The sequence below is a fragment of the Phaseolus vulgaris genome, chromosome 7 (assembly GCF_051622355.1).
Source record: "Phaseolus vulgaris cultivar YP4 chromosome 7, ASM5162235v1, whole genome shotgun sequence".
Classification (NCBI taxonomy): Eukaryota; Viridiplantae; Streptophyta; class Magnoliopsida; order Fabales; family Fabaceae; genus Phaseolus; species Phaseolus vulgaris.
In genome coordinates this window covers 58,984,644-59,008,938 of record NC_143504.1, presented here as the reverse complement: position 1 = coordinate 59,008,938, position 24,295 = coordinate 58,984,644, and the positions used below count along the sequence as shown (strand labels likewise).

Below are 24,295 nucleotides of genomic sequence, written 5' to 3'. Positions count from 1 at the left end.
AATTAAACTCTTAAATTAGTAATATATGTGAGTATCATTGCTATTTTTGAATTAGACACTTTATTAACATATATATATCCTATACATTTTGAGCTAAATTATCATTTATTCACATAACAAGACATCAAATTGTTCATGTACCCTTTCTTTTGCAATCTCATACTTTCTCTTTTTGTTTATACAATTCATTACAAAATAAATTCATGATTTTTTTTTTTCAAATCTTGGAAACAATGGATTTAGGTGCTAAACCCAAAACTTCGGTCACTTCAGGGAACAAACTCTTTCTGATTTCCACGTAAGCCTCCCCAACCCACTTCCTTCGTGTCAACTCCTCCCCCAGGCGCATCGCAGCCTCGACAGCACCCTCCGCGCTATCGTGCGCCGAGCGCACAACCCCCATCTCCACCGCCTCATCCGCCCTCACCTTCTTCCCCGCCAGCACTACGTCACGCGCCGCCGCGACCTTCTCCCTCACTACGGCCGCGAAGTAGTCAGGTAGCGTGATGCCGAGGTCCACCTCTGGCATGTAGAGGACGCCGCGGTCCCCGCGCATGAGGACATGGTCGTGTGCGAGAGCGAAAACGGCGCCTGCGGCGGCGGCGTGGCCGGAGACAGCGGCGACGGTGGGGATGGGAAGGGAGAACAGTGCGGCGAGGACGGGGCGGAGGGAGTCGGACATAGCGCGGAGGCGGATGCGGGCAGCGTGGGGGTCGGCAGCGGCCCGCGCCCAGCGGAAGTCGAAACCATTGCAGAAGAATCTGCCTTGCGCGGTGGTGACTAGGGCGGAGGCGGCGGTGGCTTGGGAGTTGATTTGGTTGAGGGCGGCGAGGAGGGATGAGAGAAGTGTGGGGTTGAGACGGTGTTGTTCGTCGTTTTCGCTGGTTAGGGTTAGAACGAACACTGATCCTCTCTTCTCCAACGTGCACATCGTGCTAACTCAATCTGTATGTGAGAAAGATAGAGACTTTTAAAAGACACAAATATATGACACGAATGTATAGAAAAGAGTCTTGAGACCTAAGTGACACATATTTAAGTAACACATATTTAAATAGAGACGTGACACAATGATGTAATAAAGTTAGATTATATGAATGAGAAACGCGAAATTTAAAATAGAGTAAACATTTATTCCATCAGATACTCAAAATAATATATATTATATCGATTAAGTCATATAATCCATGTAATATATGATCCATATTAGAAAAAAATGATTTTTTTTTAAGAAAATGGATGGGTTATAAATGTTACATAGGTTTTTTTTTTTATCAGCATAAACGTCACATAGATAATACTTACAGACATACATGTAACTAGTTTTGTGTGTGCCAGTATATATGGAGAAAACTACATCGGTTAAGTCATCTAACCGATGTAATATATGATTTTTATACTGGTTAATCTAACCGATGTAATATATGGTTTTTACATCGGTTAAACCATTTAATCGATGTAATATATGGTTTTTATTAAAAAAATGATTTTTTTTTCATGAAAAGTAGGTGACCATAAACGTCACATAGGTAACCTTACAAACACACGAATAACCAGTTTTGTGTGTGTCAGTATATGTGGAGAAACTTACATAGGTTAAGTCATTTAACAAATGTAATATATGATTTTTACATCGGTTAAGACATCTAACCGATGTAATATATGATTTTTATTAAAAAAATGATTTTTTTTCATGAAGAGTGCGTAACCATAAATGTCCTATATGTAATCACTTACAGCGGGTAACCAACTTTGTGTGTGTCAGTATATGTGGAGTAACCTATGGCTGGGTAGTTATGGTAGAGTTATTTCACCGGTCAAGTCATCTAACTGATGTAATATACTTTAGTTATTAAAAAAAATGATTTTTTTTTTTCATGAAGAGTGGGTGACCATAAACTTCACACAAGTAACCACTTACACACACGGGTAACCAGTTTTGTATGTGCTACAGGTCATATGTTATAATATATAGTCAGTGTCACATTCTCACCAAATGTCATGTCTGCAGCGTTAATCAATGTCACACAAACGATGTCAAGTCTGTGTTAGTTGTGTCAGTGATAAATGGTGTTAATAAAACATTATTCTATAAAAATACATATAAAATGCAAGATATTGGTACACAAATTTATATTTATATATTATATAATTTAAATTAATAATAAAGAACTATATATATAAATATGTTTCAATTTTTTTAAAAAAATAATTTTTATGACTAGTTTAAAATAATTTATTTCTTATTTTTATAATCATAATAAAATTTATATAATAAATTTAAGTTTTCTAAAAACTAATGTTTTTTTTTAAATTATGTTAAAATCGTGCTAAAATTATCAAAAAGTCAATAAATATTTTTTGAATTGGATAATTTAACGAATATATTATACGAGTGTCGGATTCTAGACAAAAACACACAATTTAAGAGATATGTCAAAGCCTTATAATATTAAAGTGATAAGAAAAATTAAAATTAAATTCACTTAAAATTTAAAATAAGTAATATTGAGGAATGATTTCTTTATTTTTTTTTTCCAATTTTTTACTCTAGTAATGGCAAATATTTATTTGTAATTAATTTTTAATTAAACCCTTATCGTATTTACAGCAACATTTCATTCCCTGACTTGCTTTTTCTACGTCGTGTGTAAACGGTTCACAATTCATCTTATTTTTAAAATAATTTAAACTTCTATCAACATATAAACTATTTTAAATTTATAAATCAATTTATTTTTGTAGAGACTAATAAATTAATATATTTGGATCATTTATAAACCCTTACAACGTAAACATAAAATAAAAATATTTAGTTATTAGAGAATCTCTTCTTCTTATTTTCTTCTTTCAGAGATATTTTTGCGAAATTTCAGTCTTACATCAATACTTAAATATATTAATTGATTTAGTTTTAAATTAACTTCTATTTCTATTATAATGAAGATGAAAATAAGTCAATTAATTTAGCATAGAGAGTAATTAACTTTTAATTAACACATAAACCTAATACTTAAACGCTCCTAGGAAGATTAACCGTGGCAAAAACAAAATTAACAGCGCGAAAGTGTAAAACAATTTTGGCGCCAGTGAAAAGCCCGCGCTTACTTCAACCTGATAAACAGAACCCTCTCTGACACTTCCACCACTCTCGTTGTTTTCTCTTCACTTCATTTTTTCGTTTTTTTCTCTCTTTCTTTTTCTTCGTATTTAGCAACGTTTTTGTTTCCATGGAGGAAGAAGAACCTTCCATAACATCGCCACTTCCAGGAACGTTACACAAGTTCCTCTCCCGCAGTGCCAAGCCTGTCTTCGCCCCGACGCCTCTCGCAGTGGTCCGCTCCACCACCAGCAACGGCGGCGCGCGCGTTCTTGCCGCGCCGCAAAACCCTAGCGAGAACGATCCTCTCCAGGAAGAAGGACAGGGCGAAACCGGCTTCGATGTTTCTTATTTCACCGCGCTGAAGAAAAAGCAAAAACAACAACGAAACAGGCTTTGGCTCGAGAGGTTTCTCAAGGCCACGGACACAATGTTCGAGGCCAAAGGAGAGTCTCTGAAATCGAAGGCGCCAATGGAAGAAAGACTAGAAGAAGAGGAGGAAGGCGAAGAGGTTGAATCAACTCCACCGGTTCAACCGGTGCCGAGAGCGTCGGAACCGGTTCGACCTGTGCAGAAAATAACGGTTACTGAGGACGTGGAGGAGGTGAAGGTGCGGAAGACTGTGGGGAAGAGGAATATTCCTAATCTGGAGGACGGGGAGTTTCCGGAGGAGGCTGGATGGTTCTTGCTTGGGAGGAAGGTTGAGGTTGCGGTTTCGACGGCCAGAGGAGTGAACAGGTTGGTGGACAATGAAATCATTCATTTCAACTTTCCTCTTCCGACTTACTCGAGGAAGTCTCAGTTGATCGTTCGAGTTTCAACCAAGCGTTCTGGAGAGGTAGTTGGTAGTTGTTAACATTGATTGTTCTTGAGATTGTTTATGACTAAGTGTTTTTGAGATGTTTGTAATTATACATGTCTTTATACGTGTGTATTTATATACATGCACACGTGGTGTGTAAATGCGCATGCATGTATGCGTATTTTTATAAATATATGTGTATGTGTAAATATAAGTGTATGGGTGTATGAGTGCTCCAGTGCTAACAGTTAGTCTCTTTAATATAACTAATCAATGTTTAAATATCAACACTTAGTGTTAAGAGTGATCGATGGTGTTACATGATGGGTACATAATATGTATGTATACATGTTGTGTACTATATATGTAAATATAGTGGCAATGTGTGTGAATGTACTTAGGTTATGAACTTTAAGTCTATTGAAAAGGAGTACTTATAATGTGAGGAATTAATGTTTGAATATTTGCTCGATAAGGTGTCTGTTGATTGTTTCTTATTGAATATACCTGTGGAAGACAGCAAATAATGTTTGTTTAGTGAATTTGAGTTTATAAGTGAATATGTAATGGATATGCTGGATGATGCTTTATGTGGCTTCAGGTTGGGAGGATGCCAATGGAATGGGCAAAGGTTGTGATTCCGCTTATGCTCTCTGGAAATGTCAAGGTTCGAGGCCGATGCATTGCTGCTCCAGATAAACTGGAGATGATGCAAGAGATTATGTTGTTAGTAAGGTATAATCTTTAAAGCTGTCTGTTTATACAGATAATGTCAATGAATTTTTTTGTGTTTTTTATTTGGATTTGTAAGTTAAATTGTATTGTTTCTGTTGGGAGTTAAATTGTTGAGTTTTTCTTGCAGCTTTTATATTCACAACTCTGTATTTGCCGACCATGTTGACACCTCTTGGAGGCTAGAGGCTTGTGGTAAAATTGATGATACAATATACCCACTTCTTGCATTACTAAAAATGCTAGAGATCAAGCCATCTCAAAAGGTAATATTCTCTCCTATTCTCTCTAATTTTTGTTGTTTTTTAATTATGCGTCTGTAATCGGTGATTGCTACATTTAACTAGGCTGAATTCACGCCAGAAGATATAGATTCTCGAAAACGGTTGCTCTATCCGAGTGTACGTGCTACTATTTTCCTTTCTTTTCTTTTTAAACGTATTACAGCTTGCGTGATGTTGTCTAGGATAGTGTATTCAATGTCGTGAATGTAAGCAATCTCTTTGTGCAAAGATGGCTAATTACGCTGTTGATGGTAACAGGCTGAGTCAGATGAAGCTGCAGGATTGCCTTTGATCAAGCGAAGAAAGGGTGGTGAGCCTATTCCAGAGCAAACTCATGACGAACAAGCACTTTCAGAGTCAGCTTTGAACAAAATTATTGGAGCTGCAGAATTCTATGACTTAAAGGTAAGGAGCTTTGAAGTGTTTTAACTTCAAATGTTTGTATTTAAACTTATCTGTACCGTTAGTTGTAATAAATTATTTTGCCTCTTGCATGTCTTTAGGAGAAGGAAGCCCCAAAGGCACTTATGTGTAATTTAAAGCCTTACCAGAAGCAAGCCTTGTATTGGATGGGTGAAATCGAGAAGGGAATGGATGTTGAGAGTGCAGGAAGAAATCTGCATCCCTGCTGGTCAGCCTACACTATATGCAAAGGGTAAAGTACTAATAGAAAATGATTATTTATAATTAAGGTTTTCTACACAATATTGTTATGCCACCTAACTTTACTTGCCTTCTAGCAGAAGGACTATTTATGTCAACATATTTACCGGCGAAGCTTCAAAGAAATTTCCCAAATCAACTGAGATGGCAAGAGGAGGAGTGAGTTTCTTTGAGGCCATAAATTTTCTGAAGATTAGATCATTTTACCTGCTTACAAAATTGGTTTTATTTATGTTTTCATCTTCGGATTTAGATTCTAGCGGATGCAATGGGACTTGGAAAGACCGTTATGACAATTGCTCTGATACTCAGTAATCCAGGCAAAGGCAACTCAGAAAACAAGGATGCGGTGAATGGATATGATGATCTTATCGCAAATAAAAGAAATATGAGTAAAGTCGAGGGTGGCACTCTTATTGTTTGTCCCATGGCTTTGTTAGGTCAATGGAAGGTGAGTAGTCATCGTACAAAATTAAAAAAAAAAAATATACCTTTTCTTTTGATGACATAATGTAGTTGACAAGTATTTAAAATCTGCAGGATGAGCTTGAAACGCATTCAAAGCCCGGTAGTGTATCCATATTTGTTCATTATGGTGGCGGAAGAACCGATGATCCCTTGTTCATCGCAGGTCATGATGTTGTCTTAACAACTTATGGGGTTCTATCAGCTGATTACAAAAATGTAAGGAAACATTCCTTTATATTCTATCATTATGTAGTGAACCTTCTTCATATATAATTTTCTTTGGTTTTTGAAACCAGAATGGAGACAATAGCATCTACCACAAGGTCCAGTGGTACAGGGTGGTGCTGGACGAAGCTCATAATATAAAAGCCCATAGAAGTCAGGTTTCCCAGGCTGTTTTTACTCTCTCATCACGCAGCCGCTGGTGTCTAACTGGAACGCCGCTTCAGGTTTGTGATTTTAATGTTCAGGCCAACATTTTTTGTAATCACATTATAATTGAAAGGTTAAAAGAACACTAGATGATGATGTTTACTTCACCTGTAACTTGGTGCTTTATTATTAGATTACGGGTCTTGTTTATTCAGAAGAACTCACCTTTTGTGAAATGTGATATCCATTGCAGAATAGCTTGGAAGACCTATACAGTCTCTTGTGTTTCTTGCGTGTTGAACCTTGGTGCAACTGGGCATGGTACGATAAGAATGTGATGCTAACTTAAAATATTTTATTCAGAGAGTTAATGTTTATTTTGGTGTTGGAAACATTTGTACAGGTGGCAGAAGTTGATTCAAAGACCTTATGAGAATGGTGATCCAAGATCCCTGAAGTTGGTCAAAGCCATTTTGAGGATGATAATGCTAAGAAGAACGAAGGAATCGAAAGATAAGGAGGGAAGGTAGTGAGTGATTTTCACTTCACTTGAATTTGCGCATTTGTTGTACTCAAATGTATATTTTTCTTAATAATGCCACTTGTTTTCCAGGCCTATACTTTCCCTGCCTCCAATCGATATTGAATTCATTGAATGTAAACAATCAGAATCTGAACGTGACTTCTACGAAGCCCTTTTCGAGCGATCTAAAGTAAGTTTTGTGCCACAGCTTCTGAATTTGTTAATAGTAATGGTTCTCAAACATCGTTTTATCTAGAAACTAATTAATATCAAGCACTTTGGATTCCGATTGGTTTTAATATTCTTGGCGTGTTTACTGTCTCATCACTTTTATTATCCAAATGTAAACAGATTCAATTTGATCAGTACGTTGCACAAGGAAAGGTTCTACACCATTATGCCAATATCCTTGACCTTCTAATGCAGTTGAGGCGCTGTTGCAACCATCCGTTTTTGGTTATGTGGTAGGTTGGCCAAACACATTATTATAAAATAGAATAGAGACAAACAAAAGTGTAAAAAGGAAGTCAAAGAATATAAGAATGAATATCTCTAATATTATTCTATTCATATCAAAACAAATAGTTTGAATATATAGAATCAGTACACTCATTCTAGGTTTAGCTAAAGAGAGAAATAATCAATCAATAAATACTATAATCATAACAGACAAAACAAAATAAAGTTTATTCACCTCTATAATTAATATTAGGATACTTCTATAACTCTATTCATATCCTTTAATACACATCCAAATGCTTTACGTATTTCCCTTTCCCAATTCTTCTGCTTCTAATACTTTCCCTCGTATATGAAGCGAAAGCAATTCCCAGAAGTATGCAGACTTAGGCAGACTCGCAAGAAGATTTCTTCAGTCTAATACTGAATCATCCAACGAAAATCAAGATGATCCACAGCACCAATCTGAGTTGAACAAACTCGCAAGTACATTACTTCTAAAATCCGCTTCTTCGCACTCTATGCAACCTCGTGCATACATTGAAGAGGTTTTGGAGAATATTCAAAACGGCGACATTGTAGAATGCTCTGTATGTTTGGAATCTCCAGAAGATCCTGTGTTTACACCATGTGCTCATAAATTTTGCAGAGAATGTCTGTTCAGTTGCTGGGGCACCTCATCGGGTGGCAAATGTCCAATCTGTCGAAAATTGCTCCAGAAAGATGATCTCATCACTTGTCCTGCTGAAAGCCCGTTCAAGGTCGATATTAAGAACAATGTGACAGAGTCTTCGAAGGTTTCAAAGCTATTCGAATTCCTGGAACGTATTCTGAACTCACCCTCGGGTGAAAAGAGCATTGTCTTCAGTCAATGGACTTCGTTTTTTGATCTCTTGGAAAATCCATTGAGGCGGAGAGGCATTGGCTTTTTGAGATATGATGGAAAGTTGACGCAGAAACAGAGGGAGAAAGTTCTGGATGAATTCAATAAAACAAGGGAGAAAAGGGTATTTGAAATCAGTCTGAACTATTTATTTTCCATTTCAATTCAGAATATCGCCACTGAATCACTTCATGTTGCAGGTTTTGCTGATGTCGCTGAAGGCTGGTGGTTTTGGCTTGAACTTAACTGCAGCCTCGAATGTTTTCATTATGGTATGCTATGCGTATTTCCCTTCTCTTCGTTGTCTATCCTGTATGACAACTTGAATCTTCTGTGTTAACATTGTGCTGTAAATGTAGGATCCATGGTGGAATCCTGCTGTTGAGGAGCAAGCAATAATGAGAATTCATCGCATAGGACAAAACTGTAGAGTTAAAGTGAGAAGATTTATTGTGAAGGTTAGCCAATCCATTTTCCCAATTTGTTAAGGAGATGCAAATATTCTTAAACCCTAAATCCTAAACTCTCTTGAGATACTTCTATTATAACTTGCCGACTTCTTAATCAAAAGTTTCGGATTGGACTTGGAATATTCAAAGTATCCTTGTTTTTTCCTTTTTGCCAAATGGCGCCACTTTTGTTGATAATTGATAAGCCCACACTTTCCTTCTTTGATTATTTTATTTTAAATGGCTATGCCTTGATATAGTTCAAAATGTGTTCACTATATTATTGCTTCGATACCTTTTTGGGTATTTTCTGACGTTTTTCCCAAGCAGTCTCCCACCTTTTATCCCTTTGTTGGGTCACTTGGACTAACTTTTCTTCGTTTGGTTTAAATTGGCACGTTGTTTTGACTTTATTTTCCCACATTTTTATCAATTATGGCAAGGGTTAATGAATAACGTGAACTACAGGAGACGGTGGAAGATCGGTTGCAACAAGTGCAGGCGAGGAAACAGAGGATGATATCTGGTACCCTCACCGATGATGAGGTTCGGTCTGCTCGGATCCAAGACCTCAAAATGCTATTCACTTCGTGATGCTTTGTCTAGTCTTTTTTATCTTCAAATCTAATTTTGTATAGCTTTTTGGTAAGTTAAAGGCTTCTTTTTCTTGTGTATCTACATCATTTCATGTTATATATTACTTTTGAACTCAAAAGGAAGCCTACTGTTTTGTAAATCTTTAGTGCTTATGGTAAAAGTGGTTACTTCCTTTTTGGTAATTGTTGTCAGTTTAGATAATCGGAAACCAGACATAGAATTTTCCAATAATTTAAAAAATGATAATTTGATAATTTTTGGAATTTTATATAATGTTGATATGATGAATTTTAAAATAAATATATATAATAAAGTATAAATTTATAATTAAATGATATGAAAAAATATTAAAATAATAAAACTTAGACTTTGATGGTATAAAAAATTGAAATTGTGATTACCTAATAATTTATTATGTAAAAGGTGAATTAGCGCACCTTGTTTTTTCTATTGCTGCTGAATAGAAACAACGTAATTCCTAGAGAAGCGAAAACGGAAAGCTTTTGCTAAAAGGTTTGTTGAAATGTGTTTGTTAGGCCACCAAAACATATTTCTCAGTCCAGCCTTTTAGTTTATCCTTATTTTTAAAATAAAGATATATTACATCATTTATTGCAATTAATTTTTTTTTTCTAATTTTTCTGACTATGTTTTTATAGGTGCTTTGTGTTGTGAGCCCAAATATAAACATCAATTTTTTCTTTAGTGCAAAGAGTTAGTATTTATTCTTTTTTTGGTTTATTTTTAAATCACGTTATAATGTATTCTTTATTATGTTCTTTTCTGAGAGCATGTTATTATTTACCATTACTATTGAGGTCTTCAGAAATATTATTTGTTGTCAATTGAAATCATCCACTGCTATCTCTATTCTTTGTTTAGATTTGAGGGAGAAAAATAATAGTATATTTGAGGAGAAAGTGAGTAAAATATGAGGTTGTTTAAATTAAGGGTTTATTTGTTTAGGGAAGTATTGTTCATATAGATGGAAGTGCACTAATATATTTCATTTGGATCCACTAATGTGCGCAAAAGAGGGATGAAGGATCGCATGAAGGATCGCATGAACAGTGTTTTCCATACTTCATATTTTATTATTAAAATATTTCTAAAGATAGAGATAAATTTGTAAACTTAGATCTTATACCTTTAAAAAAATCAAAATTTTCTCACAATCATCGTATCATTTATAAATTTCAACAAACTTTTCTCATACATCCACTTTAACATATTCTAACCTAAACACACTCACTTTCTTCACACTTTCTTCTTAAATTTCCACACATTCCCTCTCCAATTGAAACATACCCTAAGGGAAAAAGAGTGAAAAATGTAAAAAAAAAGTTATGTGTAATGTGGTAAGTGTAATTGATAAAAAAAAAGTAATATTATAATTTTGTCATGTAAGCAAAATGGAAAGATGAAAAAATACCACATCAATCTCAGATTGTTCTACCTTGTCACCATCTTGCACTACCACGAACAGTCACACTAAGACCAAACTTCAAGTCACCACATACAAGACTCAAATGTCATATTATCAAACTATAAACATAAACAATTATAGCCACACAATCATAAAAGAACATCAAAAATACGTATATAATTGATTACAATTCAAAACACACAATTTCATAATTGATTAGATAAACAATTATTGTGTGGAAATAGATTATGATTAAGAAAACAATGTTACATGTTTTTTTTCTTTACTTTCCTCTCATGTAATCGAGGATGGCCAAAACAAAATTCTGCCTCCCTTTCACTCTTGGACTTATACTGAAATCAATGGATGGAGAGATACTTTCCCCTTCAAATTGGCATGCATAAAGAGTAGGTAACCTCAAACAAATACATTATTACTTTAAATTATTTTTTAAAATCATTTCTCCACAAATTGATTACGACTAATGAAATTAAATGCGATTGGAAGTATGGTTAGACTTGTTTTAAATACCTGTTTAATTGAGTGGAAAAAAAAAATACCGGTTTAATCACTTTTTTATTGGAAATAATGACAATCTTTAAAGAAGTATATATAGAAATTTTTCTTTGATTCTTTCATATTTATGTACTTGTCTTACCAATACTTTTAGCATAATCTACAAATATTTTATATTATTTTGAATTTTCTACCAGCACATTTTTTTATTTTCTAAAAGTTGACGCATTTTATATCCATATTCGAATTGAACATCGGTATTGCACCCATCATGCAAATAAAACAATATTGTATTATTTTAAATGAATTTTCGGATCTATGAGATTTGTACACTCTTTTAAATGACGTGTCTTCAAAAATTATTTGTTGGATTTATGATAATTTTAACATGATTCTAACACAATTTTAAAAAAAATACATTAATTTTCTAAAACTCAAATTCATTTTATAAATTTTTAGTATGATTATAAAAATAAGAAATTAATCATTTTGAACGAGTCATGAAAAAATATATTTTTGCTAAAAAAAACTGAAACATGTTTGTGCACATAAATTTTTATTGTCAATTTATATAATTCATAATTATATAATATAGAGATTTATGTCATCGTATCTTACATTTTAGATATTACACGTATCTCTGTATCTGTATCCGTGTGTAGTGTTTGTGCTATACTGACAAAAAAAATGTTACAAATACATTTTTAGCACATCTTTTTATCAGTAAAAATTATTGAAAAGTATAAAATTTGAAAAATGATTTATTAAATAAGAGAGCAGCTAAATTGTGCAATTTTTAATAAATTTGAACTAATAAAATATTTGAAAAACTTTTGGGAAACTTAGTGTGTAACATTTCTCTTGTTTTAATAAACCGACAAAACATTTGGTCACTCATAACAAGAAAAGAAATTGGACGAAAGTGACAGCTAGCTTAGGTTGGGTTAATTTTCAATGCTACCATAAATAATGGCTTCTCACTGACATTTTTCTTATATGAAATAAAAAAATTATTTTAAATATTTTTTCTTATAAAAATTAACAACCGTATCATATACCATAATTTAATAAAATATTGTAAAATTAAAAAAAAATCATATTGTATTTAAATTTTCATTTATTTTATTTCTTCATCTGTAGACAAAAATTAAAGTTGAATGTGACCTTTTACCTACTTGACCAGTCAAAAACACTCCTAATTCGGGTTTTATTGCAAATCTAGAACTTCCCAGTGGGACCTAAATGTCACCAAATTGAAGAGGCAACATTAACTATAACGATTTTTTTATAAAATTAATAATTTCACAATTTAAATAGAAAAATTATATATATATATATATATATACTTATATAGCAATTAAAAATATTATTAAGATTTTGAACTATTTTACAAAATCTAATATAGTTTCCGTACAAATTTGTAAAATAAAATTGAGAATGAATTAAAATATATTGTTCCTTTAAATATAGAGTTTAATAACTTTTTTTTTTCAATCATGATAGATTATATTTCAAAAATAGTGTTAAGTGTTTATGTATATATATAGTAGATTTATAAAAACTTGATTATTTTACCCTTATACTTTCTTAGCTTTTGTAACTTACATTTTATTTTAATATTATTAATATTAAATAAAAATATAGAATGTTGTTCTATATGGTAAATAATCATGATAATAAATCTGTGTAATCAAGTTTTATTATTTCTCTTGTTAAAGCATTAGAGATTTATTGTGAAATTAATATATTCTTTATGATATGACAATTTAATATTAATTTTCTATATGATACAGTCTTACAAAAATATAAAACGTATACTAAATATTTTTTAAATACTATATATGTTAACATTTAACTAGAGCAAGGAAAAGAAATGAAGATCACAATTTATCATATAGGTTTCACAATCAAACCTAATTTTCTATTATTAAATAACATTGATAAAAAAACAATTAATTTTGTACATGCCTCTTTTTTATTTTATTTAAATAGTTTCTCCTCTTAATTTAATGAGTCATTAAGTTGCGGGGAATGGAATATACATTTATCTAATTCATTTTATAAATAAAAATATATTTCCTAAATCTGTATTAAATAATATTTATATTATGTATAGATTTAAAAGAGAAACACATATATAAAGTCAATAAAATAATTACATGGCTATCTTCTCAAGCTTTTTTAAATACACATTGAATAACTTTCTCTCATTTTTAATGAATTACATTAACCTCACTTGTATTTTCATAAAATAATATTTACCTTCTTATTTTATTTAAAAAAACACTTAATTAAATTTAAATAAATATTTTAATAAAACAATATCTTTCATAAATAAATAACAATAATGTATAAAGAATGAATACACATCACTTTCTAAAGAATGAATTTTTTTTAATCATTTATAAGGAAAACGGAAAATAGAGAATCTTTTTATTAAAAATATGAAATACATAAATAAATATCTTTGTCAAATTAAAAAAATAACGTTATTTAGTATCTTTTTCAGTCCCCTACATTTTTTTTATTTAATTACCATATTAAAATTTTAAGATAACATTAATTATTTATTTTTCGTTTATAATTTATTCGTCTTGTGATCTTGAATCCGTTTATATATATATATATATATATATATATATATATATATATAATGCAGAATAAAAAATATTAAAATATTTTTTTTATTATGTTTCATTAATTTTCCGACAAAAGAATATATCAGAAATGAAATGCATAAGAAAATGGTAGAAAAACGAAAAGCATATCTAAGCCGAGCCACAAGTCATAAACCAAACCCAACTAATCGAGCTGAACCGAAATGAGCCGAACCGAAATTAGCCGAGCCGGTTCAATGATTTAAGTTTGAGATTCCAAACGTGTGCACCGCACGCCCCTCTATTTATACCCCTCAACTTCCACCCACCGTTTTCTCTCTCACACACCACACCACTCTCTCTCTCTCTCTCTCACACACTTTCTCTCTCATCACCATCAATCTCACACGCGCCACCGTCTCCATGGCCGATTCCCGCCGCGCCCGCCGCCAGCCCAGCCGCTTGCAGTCCCACGCTCCGTCGTCGCTTCAGATAAACCGCGCCGTCCAGTGGAACGCGGCGATCCCGCTACTCTCCCCGCTGGCCTCCTCGCCGCCGCCGCCTCCTCCGCCGCAGAAGGAGGAGAAGCCGCAGCAGCAGCGGCCGCAAGAGAAAATCGTCTTCAAAAAGTGGCAGCACCCGGCGGCGCCGTTCTGCTACGAACCACCCTCGGTGGTTGCACCCTTCGTTAACGTGTAAATAATTAAGAAAAAAAAAATGATTATGTGATCTAACATGCTTCCATTTTCATTTTCAATTTTTTATGTACACACTTTTATATGAACCCTCATAATATTAAGTTATAATAGTATGACCAAGTTTTTTTTTTCTTTGGATTAAATTATAATTTTTTTTATTTTAATTCCTAATAATCCTTAACTTTGAGTCTTCTATGTTTCTGTTGTTAAATTAACACTAAACCTTTGACTAAAGACTTGGTTTTCTTTATTTCTCAATTTGTGAATTTAGTTTTTTTAATGTATTTTTTAAAAGTTGTGAAATTCTCGATCGATCTTCAATATTTCCGTTGTTTTATGTTTTAATGAATTTTTCTTACATTTTAAATAAATATTAGAACTTAAAGTTCGATTCGATTAAATTAAAATATAAAATATGTATAAAACTAAAGACTAACTTAAAATTGTCGATATTTTTTTTGTGGGCAAATTAAAATGAAAGGAGTGCTAACCCTAAATTTGATTTGTGTTTAATTTCTGATTTGCAATTTTTTTTTCTAGATTTTAGTTTTTATAACTTAATCAAAATTTAAATCTCCGTACAGTTTTTGGTTGGTACGTGTTTTCGTTTATTTTGATCTGCTTTATTTTTAAATTTAATGCATTATTAACTAATTGAAATGTAAAAAATAATAAGTTAAACAATACAAAATTAAGAGCAGATTAAAATGTCGATATTTTAATTTTTTTTTTGAAGAAATGAAAATAAATAAACTAGAGTCATAGGTTAGAAAAATGAGATTAAAATTAAAACTTAATGTTATTTAATAGAAGAAATGTAACTGTGTGATGTAACCCTGATTATGAATTGGAATATGATATACATTTTTTCAATAAAAAAGAAAAAAAAAAGAAAATTGTTGTGAGGATTTTATGTTTTGTTGAAAATGAAATGGTATTTTATATGTGTAATGATTGAATTGTTGTGTTTGAATGTTGAAGATGACGATGATGAATCGTGTTTGGATAAATAGTTGTATATATTTGACATTTGTGGCTCTCAATTTGACACCTCTTCTCTTCCTTCTTTCTCTTTTTATATATTGTTGCTTCATTAATAAAACTCTCTTCTTTTTCTGTGCCATTTCACAATTTTAGATCAAGTAAAAAAAAATCACAGTATTCCTCATTTTCTTATAAAATATTTTCTTTACATATTTGAGAAATATATTTTAGAATAAAGATAATATCATTATATTATTTGTTTTGGAAATTCATGTTCTATTATGATTTTATTCTTAAAAGATGTATTCTGACTATTAAATTAAATTATGTGAAACTATATTTACCATATCAAAATACTTAATTTCACTTTTTTACTACTTATTCAAAAAAAGTGTCACCAAATTATAGGATAATCCTCCAATCACTTAGAACTTTCATCCAATCACCTAGAACCTTCTTTTTTGTGTGAAATATTGGATTATGAATTTATTGGCTATGTACAATATCACCAAATTATATTGAAAAGAGGAATATTAAAATTATGTTATAAAAGAGATGTAACTTACCAATACATATTTAAAAAGAAAAAATAAACAAAAATTAATTGATTGAAAATTATTTAAGAGAAATTGTAAAAAGAAATTACTTCATTAAAAAAATACATTTATGATTTTTACTAATATTAATGGAAAAACTTCTTTAAAGATGTTTTCTTCACCAAACAAATATTGATTTTACTTTGAATGTAGTTAATGCCAAACACACACAATTCAAATTCAATATCTGATATTTAAGCTAAAACAAAAATTGTACATTATCAACTAATTATTATATAGCAGTTTATATTTAATTTTATAATATAAAGTTATTCAAAGTTAAATTCTTAAACAATGAATCTGATAAAGATTGTTTTGAATACAAAAAAAAAGAAGGGTTTGAGTTTGAGCATGAATGTTAACATTGGTGAGTTTGTTTTGGCAAATTAGTAATGCATTCTAAAGAAATTGATGGAATGAGTGTTTTTTTCTCACAAGTTAGGTCATTTTCTGAGTACAAATAATTAGCAGCAGAAATAGGACCACTTTTTATTCAAATGCATGCAAACATAGAACACAACTATTTAATTTATGTAGCCCTACGTGGCATGTGAACTTCACAACAAAAAATTATACAAAAATTGGCTATACTACATGTGAAGAGATGACACAAGTAGGACAACAAATTAATTATGCCTATTGCCTAGCTATTCCATTATTATCATCAAACTCTATATATATTAATATTGTTTGGATATGTCCAATAACATCATATAATTTAATTTTTATTTTAACTTTTTAAAATAAATTTTAAAAATAAAATCGTAATAAAATTCTAAATTCTAAAATCGACAATACTTCAATTATATGATTAATAGATGTCTTTTAAATAAATATGACTTGAGTACTACAAGAAAATCATCAAATAAAAACCAATTTTTAGAAACCAAAATAATTAGTTGCAATAGTAACTAAATTAGAAACCATTTTAGAAACTAAAACAAAAATTGGTTTCTAAATTAGTTTCTATTATTTTATATTACTGTTAAATAGTTTCTAAATTGGTATCTAATTAGTAACCAAGGTTTTATCAACCAATTATTTAGTTTATAAATTTAATCTCTAAAACCTTGGTTGCTAATTAGAGACCAATTTAGAAACTATTTAATAATAATAGAAACTAATTTAGAAACTAATTTTTGTTTTAATTTTCAAAATGGTCTCTAATTTAGTTATTATTGTAACTAATTATTTTGATCTCTAAAAATTAATTTCTATTTCATGATTTTCTTGTAGTGATACGAATCAATAAAATCCTAAACTCTAAACAATAAAATGACTTGAGTACGAACCAATAAAACCCTAAACCAATAAAATACTTGTTGACAGAAACAAATTTTATGATTTTTGTGTTTTTTTATAATTCAAAAAATCTTATATTAATAAGTGAGAGGAGAGTGAGTTGGTGTAGATATAAATAGTCTTTTCAATATAATTATAGATTATTCTCATATTTTGGAATTTAGTATAAAAAATAGTTTATAATATAACTATTGCCCTCATAAATGTATATTAACGAGTACTGTCCCCACAACATTATATTTCTTGACCAGTCAACCATTATGGATTATCACATTTATTATAAAGTATGATGTGCCATAATTAAATGATTTTATAACCAACTTTGTTCATCTTAAATAGTTATTACGAACCTTGACACTTTGTTATTTCATAATTTTTCAATGTCACGGTATTTTTAAACAATTTATATTTAATTCAAAAAACTTTAAATAAGTAATAGCTTATATTTTTTAAGTTTGATTTAATTATGATTTTGAGTAAAATATTATTATTTTATTTAAAGCAAGAATTATTTGCCGAAACAACTCAATTTTTTATGTTATTTTCAGTGTACGTAGTATGAAGGAAAAGGAAAAAAAAGAATAGAAGATAATAAAAAAAAGATGATTGTTTATGTAGGAAGTAGTTATGCAGTCAAAGACAAAAAATAGCATAGGCACCAACTTTTGAAGACAGAAGATTGTGGAGATTGATCCCATTTCAATGGCCAAACTTAGAGATTCCAAAAGAAATTAAAGAAGCAAAGGAAATATTCTATGGCTTTCTTTTCTTACTATTTCTTCATTTTCTTTTCCAAACCATATACCATACATTATGCACATACTAGTGGCTATCAATTTTTCCTCACTTCTAATTTTTCCTAGTGTCGGCACATTTCTTAAATCCATAAATATATATAAGTTGAAAAAGAAAGATATGTTATAAGATTTGATGTTGTTCGCTATGAAATTCAGAGTTCCTTCACGATTTTGTTTTTAAAAGATGTATAGAAAATGTATTGATACGGTCAGCACGATCAAGATCTTGACTCGGCATTCGGTCCAAACCGACTGACATGACCAGCAACAAGATTGATTAATGACCCAGTGTTTGTTAATCTTCTTTTATTAGGCCCACTAACAAAAATGGCCCCACAATAATCATATAAATTAGCACAAATCCCAAAGGTTCAGGTAGACAATCATCTAATCCTAAATACTGAGTGTCGTGTACTTAAGTCTGACTTGAACGTAGGAGTACCTTTTGCAGATACCATCCGAATCTGAAACTAGCGAGGAGGAGGAGTGGAAGAGCGAGAACATGGAAGTTCAGCCGAGGGAGGAGTGAGTTGCAAATCGACCGACAGATGAGTAGTTTGAATCGTTCTCTTAGTTTCAACTCCGTTCGAACACATAAAGATTAAATGAAAAAAATGTATTTAAATTGTTCTTAATCTCGATTATTAAGTAAGATGTTACTAATATATATTTGAGTTAGTTTTATCTTCCTTCAATATTTTATGAATTGAATTACCCTACTCAAATTTTGTGAGATGCATATAAGCTTAAGCAAAGCAATTAATGTTTTGTCGTAGTTATCCAAAGTTTTTGGTCGTTGATTCGGAAAAGGTTACTTTCAACAGTAGTATTAATGTGTGTGTGTGTGTGTGGTATTATTCAAAGTAAAAGCCGTAAGTGTAAGTGAGAGTGCACGTGTGGTGTGGAACCATCCATTTCAAACTTAGGAACATCACATATGTTGTCATAAATATCTTGGACCTACTTCTCCATTGCAACTAAATTATTTTAGTTTTTTTTTTATAAAAAAAATCGAGTTTGAGTTTATGAATATTTTTTTAACTACAATATTAGTATAAATTATTTATTATCAGAAATAATCAGTGGAAGAAGCATGCACAAAATGAATATTTTTCTTTCAATTAATACGGATTAAGGGAGAAAAGTAATTATTATTTATATATATCATTGTGAATAAATTGATGAATAGTTTACACATATATATATAACAGATAAATGAGTTGGATCCAGATAAGAAAAAATATTAATTAAAATGTGGAAAATTGGGAAGAATTTAAAGAAAGAAAGTGGTCAAATATTGATAATAGGAAAGCTAAAAGAGCATATATTCTGCAATCTTTAAAATTGTTGTCACTTTTAGACTACGTTCAAAAGTTTTCATAATTTTTTCGTGTCACATCTTTTGCATCTTACCTTAAACTTATTCTACATATTCAACACCAACATCAAATGCTGCAACCCACGTTTTTTTTAAATTGCTTTAATAGATACTACTTTTCTTTTCTAGATTTTAATTAAGTTAATGAGATTTTTTTTCATATTTATTTTTCTCTTTAATTTGGTGCATTAAAATTGCTGATTTTTATAATAATTATCATAGAAGTTTCATTAATAGTAGTTTTTTATTGATAATATAGTTATTAAACTCATAAATTATATTAATAAATAATTTAAAAAATTTAAAGATTGCATTTAAATTTATAATAAAAATGATTTAAAATGTAATATATACAAATTTATTTTAACTATTTTTTTAATTATTGGAATTTAGTTTAGAGATAAAAATGGTATATTAAAAAGGATAAATGGTTAAGAAAAAAATGAGGATAGGGTTCTATAACCTCAATTGATATTGAATTTTATCTTTCTTACAAATATTACATTCTAAGAAGATGATTTTAAATTGCAAACGAAAACAGATTCCAAATATTTATTTACATAAAAATAGTTTTGGGAAGTGTTAAAAGTTTTAATAAAGTAGTTTTTCTCCAAGTGTGTTAAAATTTAAAACATTTCAAATGGTATTTTTTTGAAAATCATTTTAATAATAAAAACAAAAAAACACGTATAATGGTCTTTAATGATGTGTCTGGTATAGAAAAGGAAGAATGATGGAAAGGGAGAAAAAAATAATATATATATATATATATATATTATTTTTATTCTTCTAAATAAATAAAAAAATATTCTTTCTTTGTTTAGTAAAGAGAAAAATAATAGACAAAATGAAAGAAAAAATATATATAAAGAAGGGAAAGAGTATTTAAAAAAGAGGGCATGTTAAACAGCAATTGCTAAGTTCTTCCATTCTCAGTATGAACTGGGCTTAGCCTAAGCTTTTGAATGTTTTTAATTTTTAGGAACTGTTTCTTCCTGCCCTCCATATTTTTAGTTATGATATACTGGGCTCGGCCCAACTTTACTAGTTCTAAATAATTAGCCCAAGCCTGCTTTTTCTTTTAGATATTAAAGTTTTGTCTCTTTCTTCCTACACCTCCATACCTTCTTGTGCCACACCATACTAAATATGAAAATACCATTTTATCCTTTTTTTTCACCTCCTTGAATTTGAAATAATAAGCCTAGGGATTATGTAATCCGGATAAATTCTGGATTACATAATCCGGAAGTCAATTTCATATTTAGAAAAGACTTCTGGATTATGTAATCTGGAAGCTAATAACACATTTGAAAAAAAGACTTCCAGATTACATAATCCGGAAGCTAATCTTATGTATAGAAAAGACTTCCAGATTATGTAATTCGGAAGCTAATCACAAAAGACTTTCAAATTACATAATCCGGAAGCTAATTCTAAATCTAGAAAAAGACTTCCAAATTATGTAATCTGGAATATTGATAAGGGTATTTTTGGAATAAGAAAAAATTATGGGGGTGGCACAAGAAGGTATGGAGGTGCAGGAAGAAGCAGCCATAATTTTATACTTCCTCCAACTTTTCGTTATCCTAAAAAATGTCTTATTTTAGCTTCTTTTGTTCTTCTAAAACTATTGGGCTATAAAGGGTGCAAGTCCTCTTTGGAATCAAATAGTGCAAATTATTTTGGGGATTGATACAAAATTAATCTCAATTTTCAATGATTCTAGTTTTTCTATTTTTCTCAATGATACAAACCCTATCCAGCATAATATTTAAACTATCATTAAGAAATTCATTAATTAAAATATAAAACGAAATATGTGTATAAAATTAAAAGAATTAAAAATAAATAAATGTAGAAATTAAAACCAGGGAAGAAAAAAGTAGGAGACTGAAATTGCATTTTAACCAAATTTAATTGCCTCTCATTGTAATATCCCAAATACAATGTGATACCACCTTATAATTTATTTTATTCTAGATACAAATATTTAAAAGTGTAAATAAAGAGAAAATAGCATGTATTTTATAATATGCAAATAATCCTAACTTTTTATTTTTTTCTTTCTCAGTGTTTTCTCGTTTTTATATCTTCGGTTCCATATTTTCTAATTATTTATTTTTATATTTATAAGAAATATATATTAGATATTTTACAAGAATCAATTGGTTTAACTAATTAAGCAAAATCTTAAATATTATTTTGTTCTTGTCGGTTGTCGGTTGACTTGGGTTAGACACCTTCTTTCGGATCTGCCTCTTCAAGATTCTACATTTCCTTGTTGTACTCCGTTGTAATAGATAACGTCCTACCTATTAATTACACTTCGACGATCAAGTCGGTTAAGATTCACAAAAAGTAAACAGTTTTCAGTTTAGTACACAAAAACATCAAATATTGAGAAGTTTTTTTTAAATAAAATAAAATAAAATAAAAACTTTCATGTTAGGCATCACTGTGCCACTTAAGATCTCAGCTAGGCTGACACCTCAAGTAACTACAATCATTTACCATCACATGAAAAAAGTATTATTAAACAAAAGAAAAAAAAATACAAAAATACGAGGAACTAGACCAAAACCCATATGTTAACAAAAACGATACATAGATAGACTATACCTATTCATAAAAAATTCTAAGAACAGACAAGGTGGAAGCCTATTATACCAAAGAAAAGATTCTAAATATTGAGAAGTTAACTAGGAAAATGTGTCTAAATTATAACTTTGTTAATGTATTACTTATTTTCTATTTAGAAATTTAAAATAATTAATTGTAATATATTTAATCTTCACTTTGAACACTATGTATTGTATATATTTTTAAATAGTTGCATTAATATTGTTTTATCTACCTTAAAAAGTCTTTTCATTTGTTTTAATACCATACAATTGGTACCTGCATGGGCATTGACCCACGGAAATACGGTGTTGTACTAAGCTTCTTAAATAAATTTTAACATGTTCTGCGAATTTCTCATTAATTATATAATACGTATTTTTAAATTTAGATAAAGTTTCAAGTTAAATTAAATTGGAATATATAACAAAAATGTCATAGCCAAGATTAATAAATATAACAGAAAAATGTCCTTATTACAAATAGTGAACATAATGTTTTGTTGCATAAGAATAAATTAAGAAATGGGAATTTTTTTATATTGAGAACAAAATTGTGAAAATATTTTGTGTGAATTCATTATTAATTTGATATGGTTTATCAAAGTTTAAGCCTGAAAATAATTTTCAAATTTATAATATGAAAAATAAAATCTAGTATTAGCAATTAAATAATATAAATTCCACTAAATTCAAATAATCCATTTTTTTAAAGTTATATAGATATTGATTACGTCATACACAGTAGAATCAATAAATTATGAGACCATGTATCTCTATACAAAAATAAATAAATTTTATGCATGCTCCACACCCCCAAACTGTGTGCTTTTAATAGAATTAAGTTTCTGTTCAAATGATTGAACATTTTTTAAAATTTTAAAGTCATATTTATTCAAATAAAATAAAATTTGACTTGCTATCTAAGTTCTAACATGTGATTTTGTTTTGTTTTCTAAATCATAAATATATTTTTTTATAGTAACAATTTGTAAATCATTAAAACAGCGTAATGTGGATAAAAACTCTTTCTATCACTTTCTTCACTTCACAGTACTTAAATACAAAATTCTAAAAAAATCTAAATTTGATATTATCTATATTATATTATATATAAAGGATTCTCCTCTTTAATTTTTCTCAATTATTTTTTTATTTTATTCTTATTTTTATTTTATTCTTATATTAATATTTAATTTTATTTTAGTATTATGAACATTGTCATCATTTCCTTTTTTTTTAAATATTTATATGTAGTTTTGAATTTTAATTTGAATATTTATTATTTCTCTTTGTCACATGTAACATTTTTTTTTTTAACTATCGCTCTTCACTTTTTCATTAACCCACTTCTGCTCTATATTTCTTCATTAACCTTAAAGTGTATTGTCTTAAAGTTCTTTTTGACCAGTAGTGGATGACATGATAAACCCAACAAATTCTTACTAAGATAAATTTTAAATAATTTTGATACCATATTAAAAAGTATACTTTAAGCATAACTCAACCTTATAAAATCGACTTAGGTGAGATTTGCACTTACTTGAATACTATGAAATACTCTAATCTCTAATCAATGTGAAATTTTCAACAAAATCATTAAATAAAAATAATTTAAAATAAATAAAGTAATCATTATATTAATTAAATTATATATTATTACAGAGATTAAACATATTATGGATATCTAAATATTTTTTTCAATAAAAAAAAGTTGTATATTACAAATGATTTACTTTAAAAATCTCCTTTTGAGGAAAAAGGAATTGAAAAGAGAAAAAAAGTATGATTGAAGAGAGTTGTAATAGGGAAACCTTCTTTATATATGAATTGAGATGAAGAAGAAAAGCACAATGATGAGAGACAAAAGAAAGGGAAATCTAACAGATTTTAAAATAGCAGTTGATAAGCTCAATAAGTATTGTCAGCTTCTCTTTCTCCACAAAAACAACTTTATTTTTCCAACATTTATCCAATCTTTAAGAACAACATGGGACCCATTTTTAGGGTTTCTTTTTCTTCTTCTTCTTCTTCTTCTTACTATTGCA

General features: G+C 29.9%; 2 protein-coding genes and 1 non-coding gene across 3 annotated transcripts; 2 read left to right on the top strand and 1 right to left on the bottom strand.

The window, feature by feature from the left end:
* Window positions 1-86: 86 nt before the first annotated feature.
* LOC137827488 (enoyl-CoA delta isomerase 2, peroxisomal) lies at window positions 87-1,025 on the bottom strand. The gene has a single exon (XM_068633647.2). The coding sequence runs from the start codon at window positions 929-931 to the stop codon at window positions 218-220; it is 714 nt and encodes a 237-aa protein (XP_068489748.1). The 5' UTR covers window positions 932-1,025; the 3' UTR covers window positions 87-217.
* A 2,094-nt stretch (window positions 1,026-3,119) lies between these two features.
* Window positions 3,120-9,514, top strand: LOC137827483 (Helicase protein with RING/U-box domain-containing protein). Its single transcript, XM_068633641.2, has 18 exons — window positions 3,120-3,938; window positions 4,504-4,637; window positions 4,765-4,900; window positions 4,982-5,035; window positions 5,177-5,323; window positions 5,422-5,573; window positions 5,662-5,740; window positions 5,835-6,032; window positions 6,122-6,265; window positions 6,346-6,498; window positions 6,675-6,742; window positions 6,825-6,947; window positions 7,035-7,134; window positions 7,296-7,408; window positions 7,762-8,410; window positions 8,487-8,558; window positions 8,646-8,744; window positions 9,204-9,514. The coding sequence occupies exons 1-18, from the start codon at window positions 3,231-3,233 to the stop codon at window positions 9,327-9,329; spliced, it is 3,255 nt and encodes a 1,084-aa protein (XP_068489742.2). The 5' UTR covers window positions 3,120-3,230; the 3' UTR covers window positions 9,330-9,514.
* A 4,678-nt stretch (window positions 9,515-14,192) lies between these two features.
* LOC137827481 (uncharacterized protein At4g14450, chloroplastic) lies at window positions 14,193-14,712 on the top strand. Its single transcript, XR_016523542.1, has one exon. It is a non-coding gene; the product is annotated as an uncharacterized protein At4g14450, chloroplastic (transcript).
* The last annotated feature ends 9,583 nt before the right edge of the window (window positions 14,713-24,295 follow it).

Excerpts from the sequence above, each read along its gene's own strand:
- LOC137827483 (XM_068633641.2), top strand. The coding sequence starts at position 3,231 with ATGGAGGAAGAAGAACCTTCCATAACATCGCCACTTCCAGGAACGTTA. Across the intron at positions 5,324-5,421 it reads CAGAATTCTATGACTTAAAG|GAGAAGGAAGCCCCAAAGGC; the intron begins GTAAGGAGCTTT and ends GCATGTCTTTAG. Across the intron at positions 8,411-8,486 it reads ATAAAACAAGGGAGAAAAGG|GTTTTGCTGATGTCGCTGAA; the intron begins GTATTTGAAATC and ends TTCATGTTGCAG.
- LOC137827488 (XM_068633647.2), bottom strand. The coding sequence starts at position 931 with ATGTGCACGTTGGAGAAGAGAGGATCAGTGTTCGTTCTAACCCTAACC.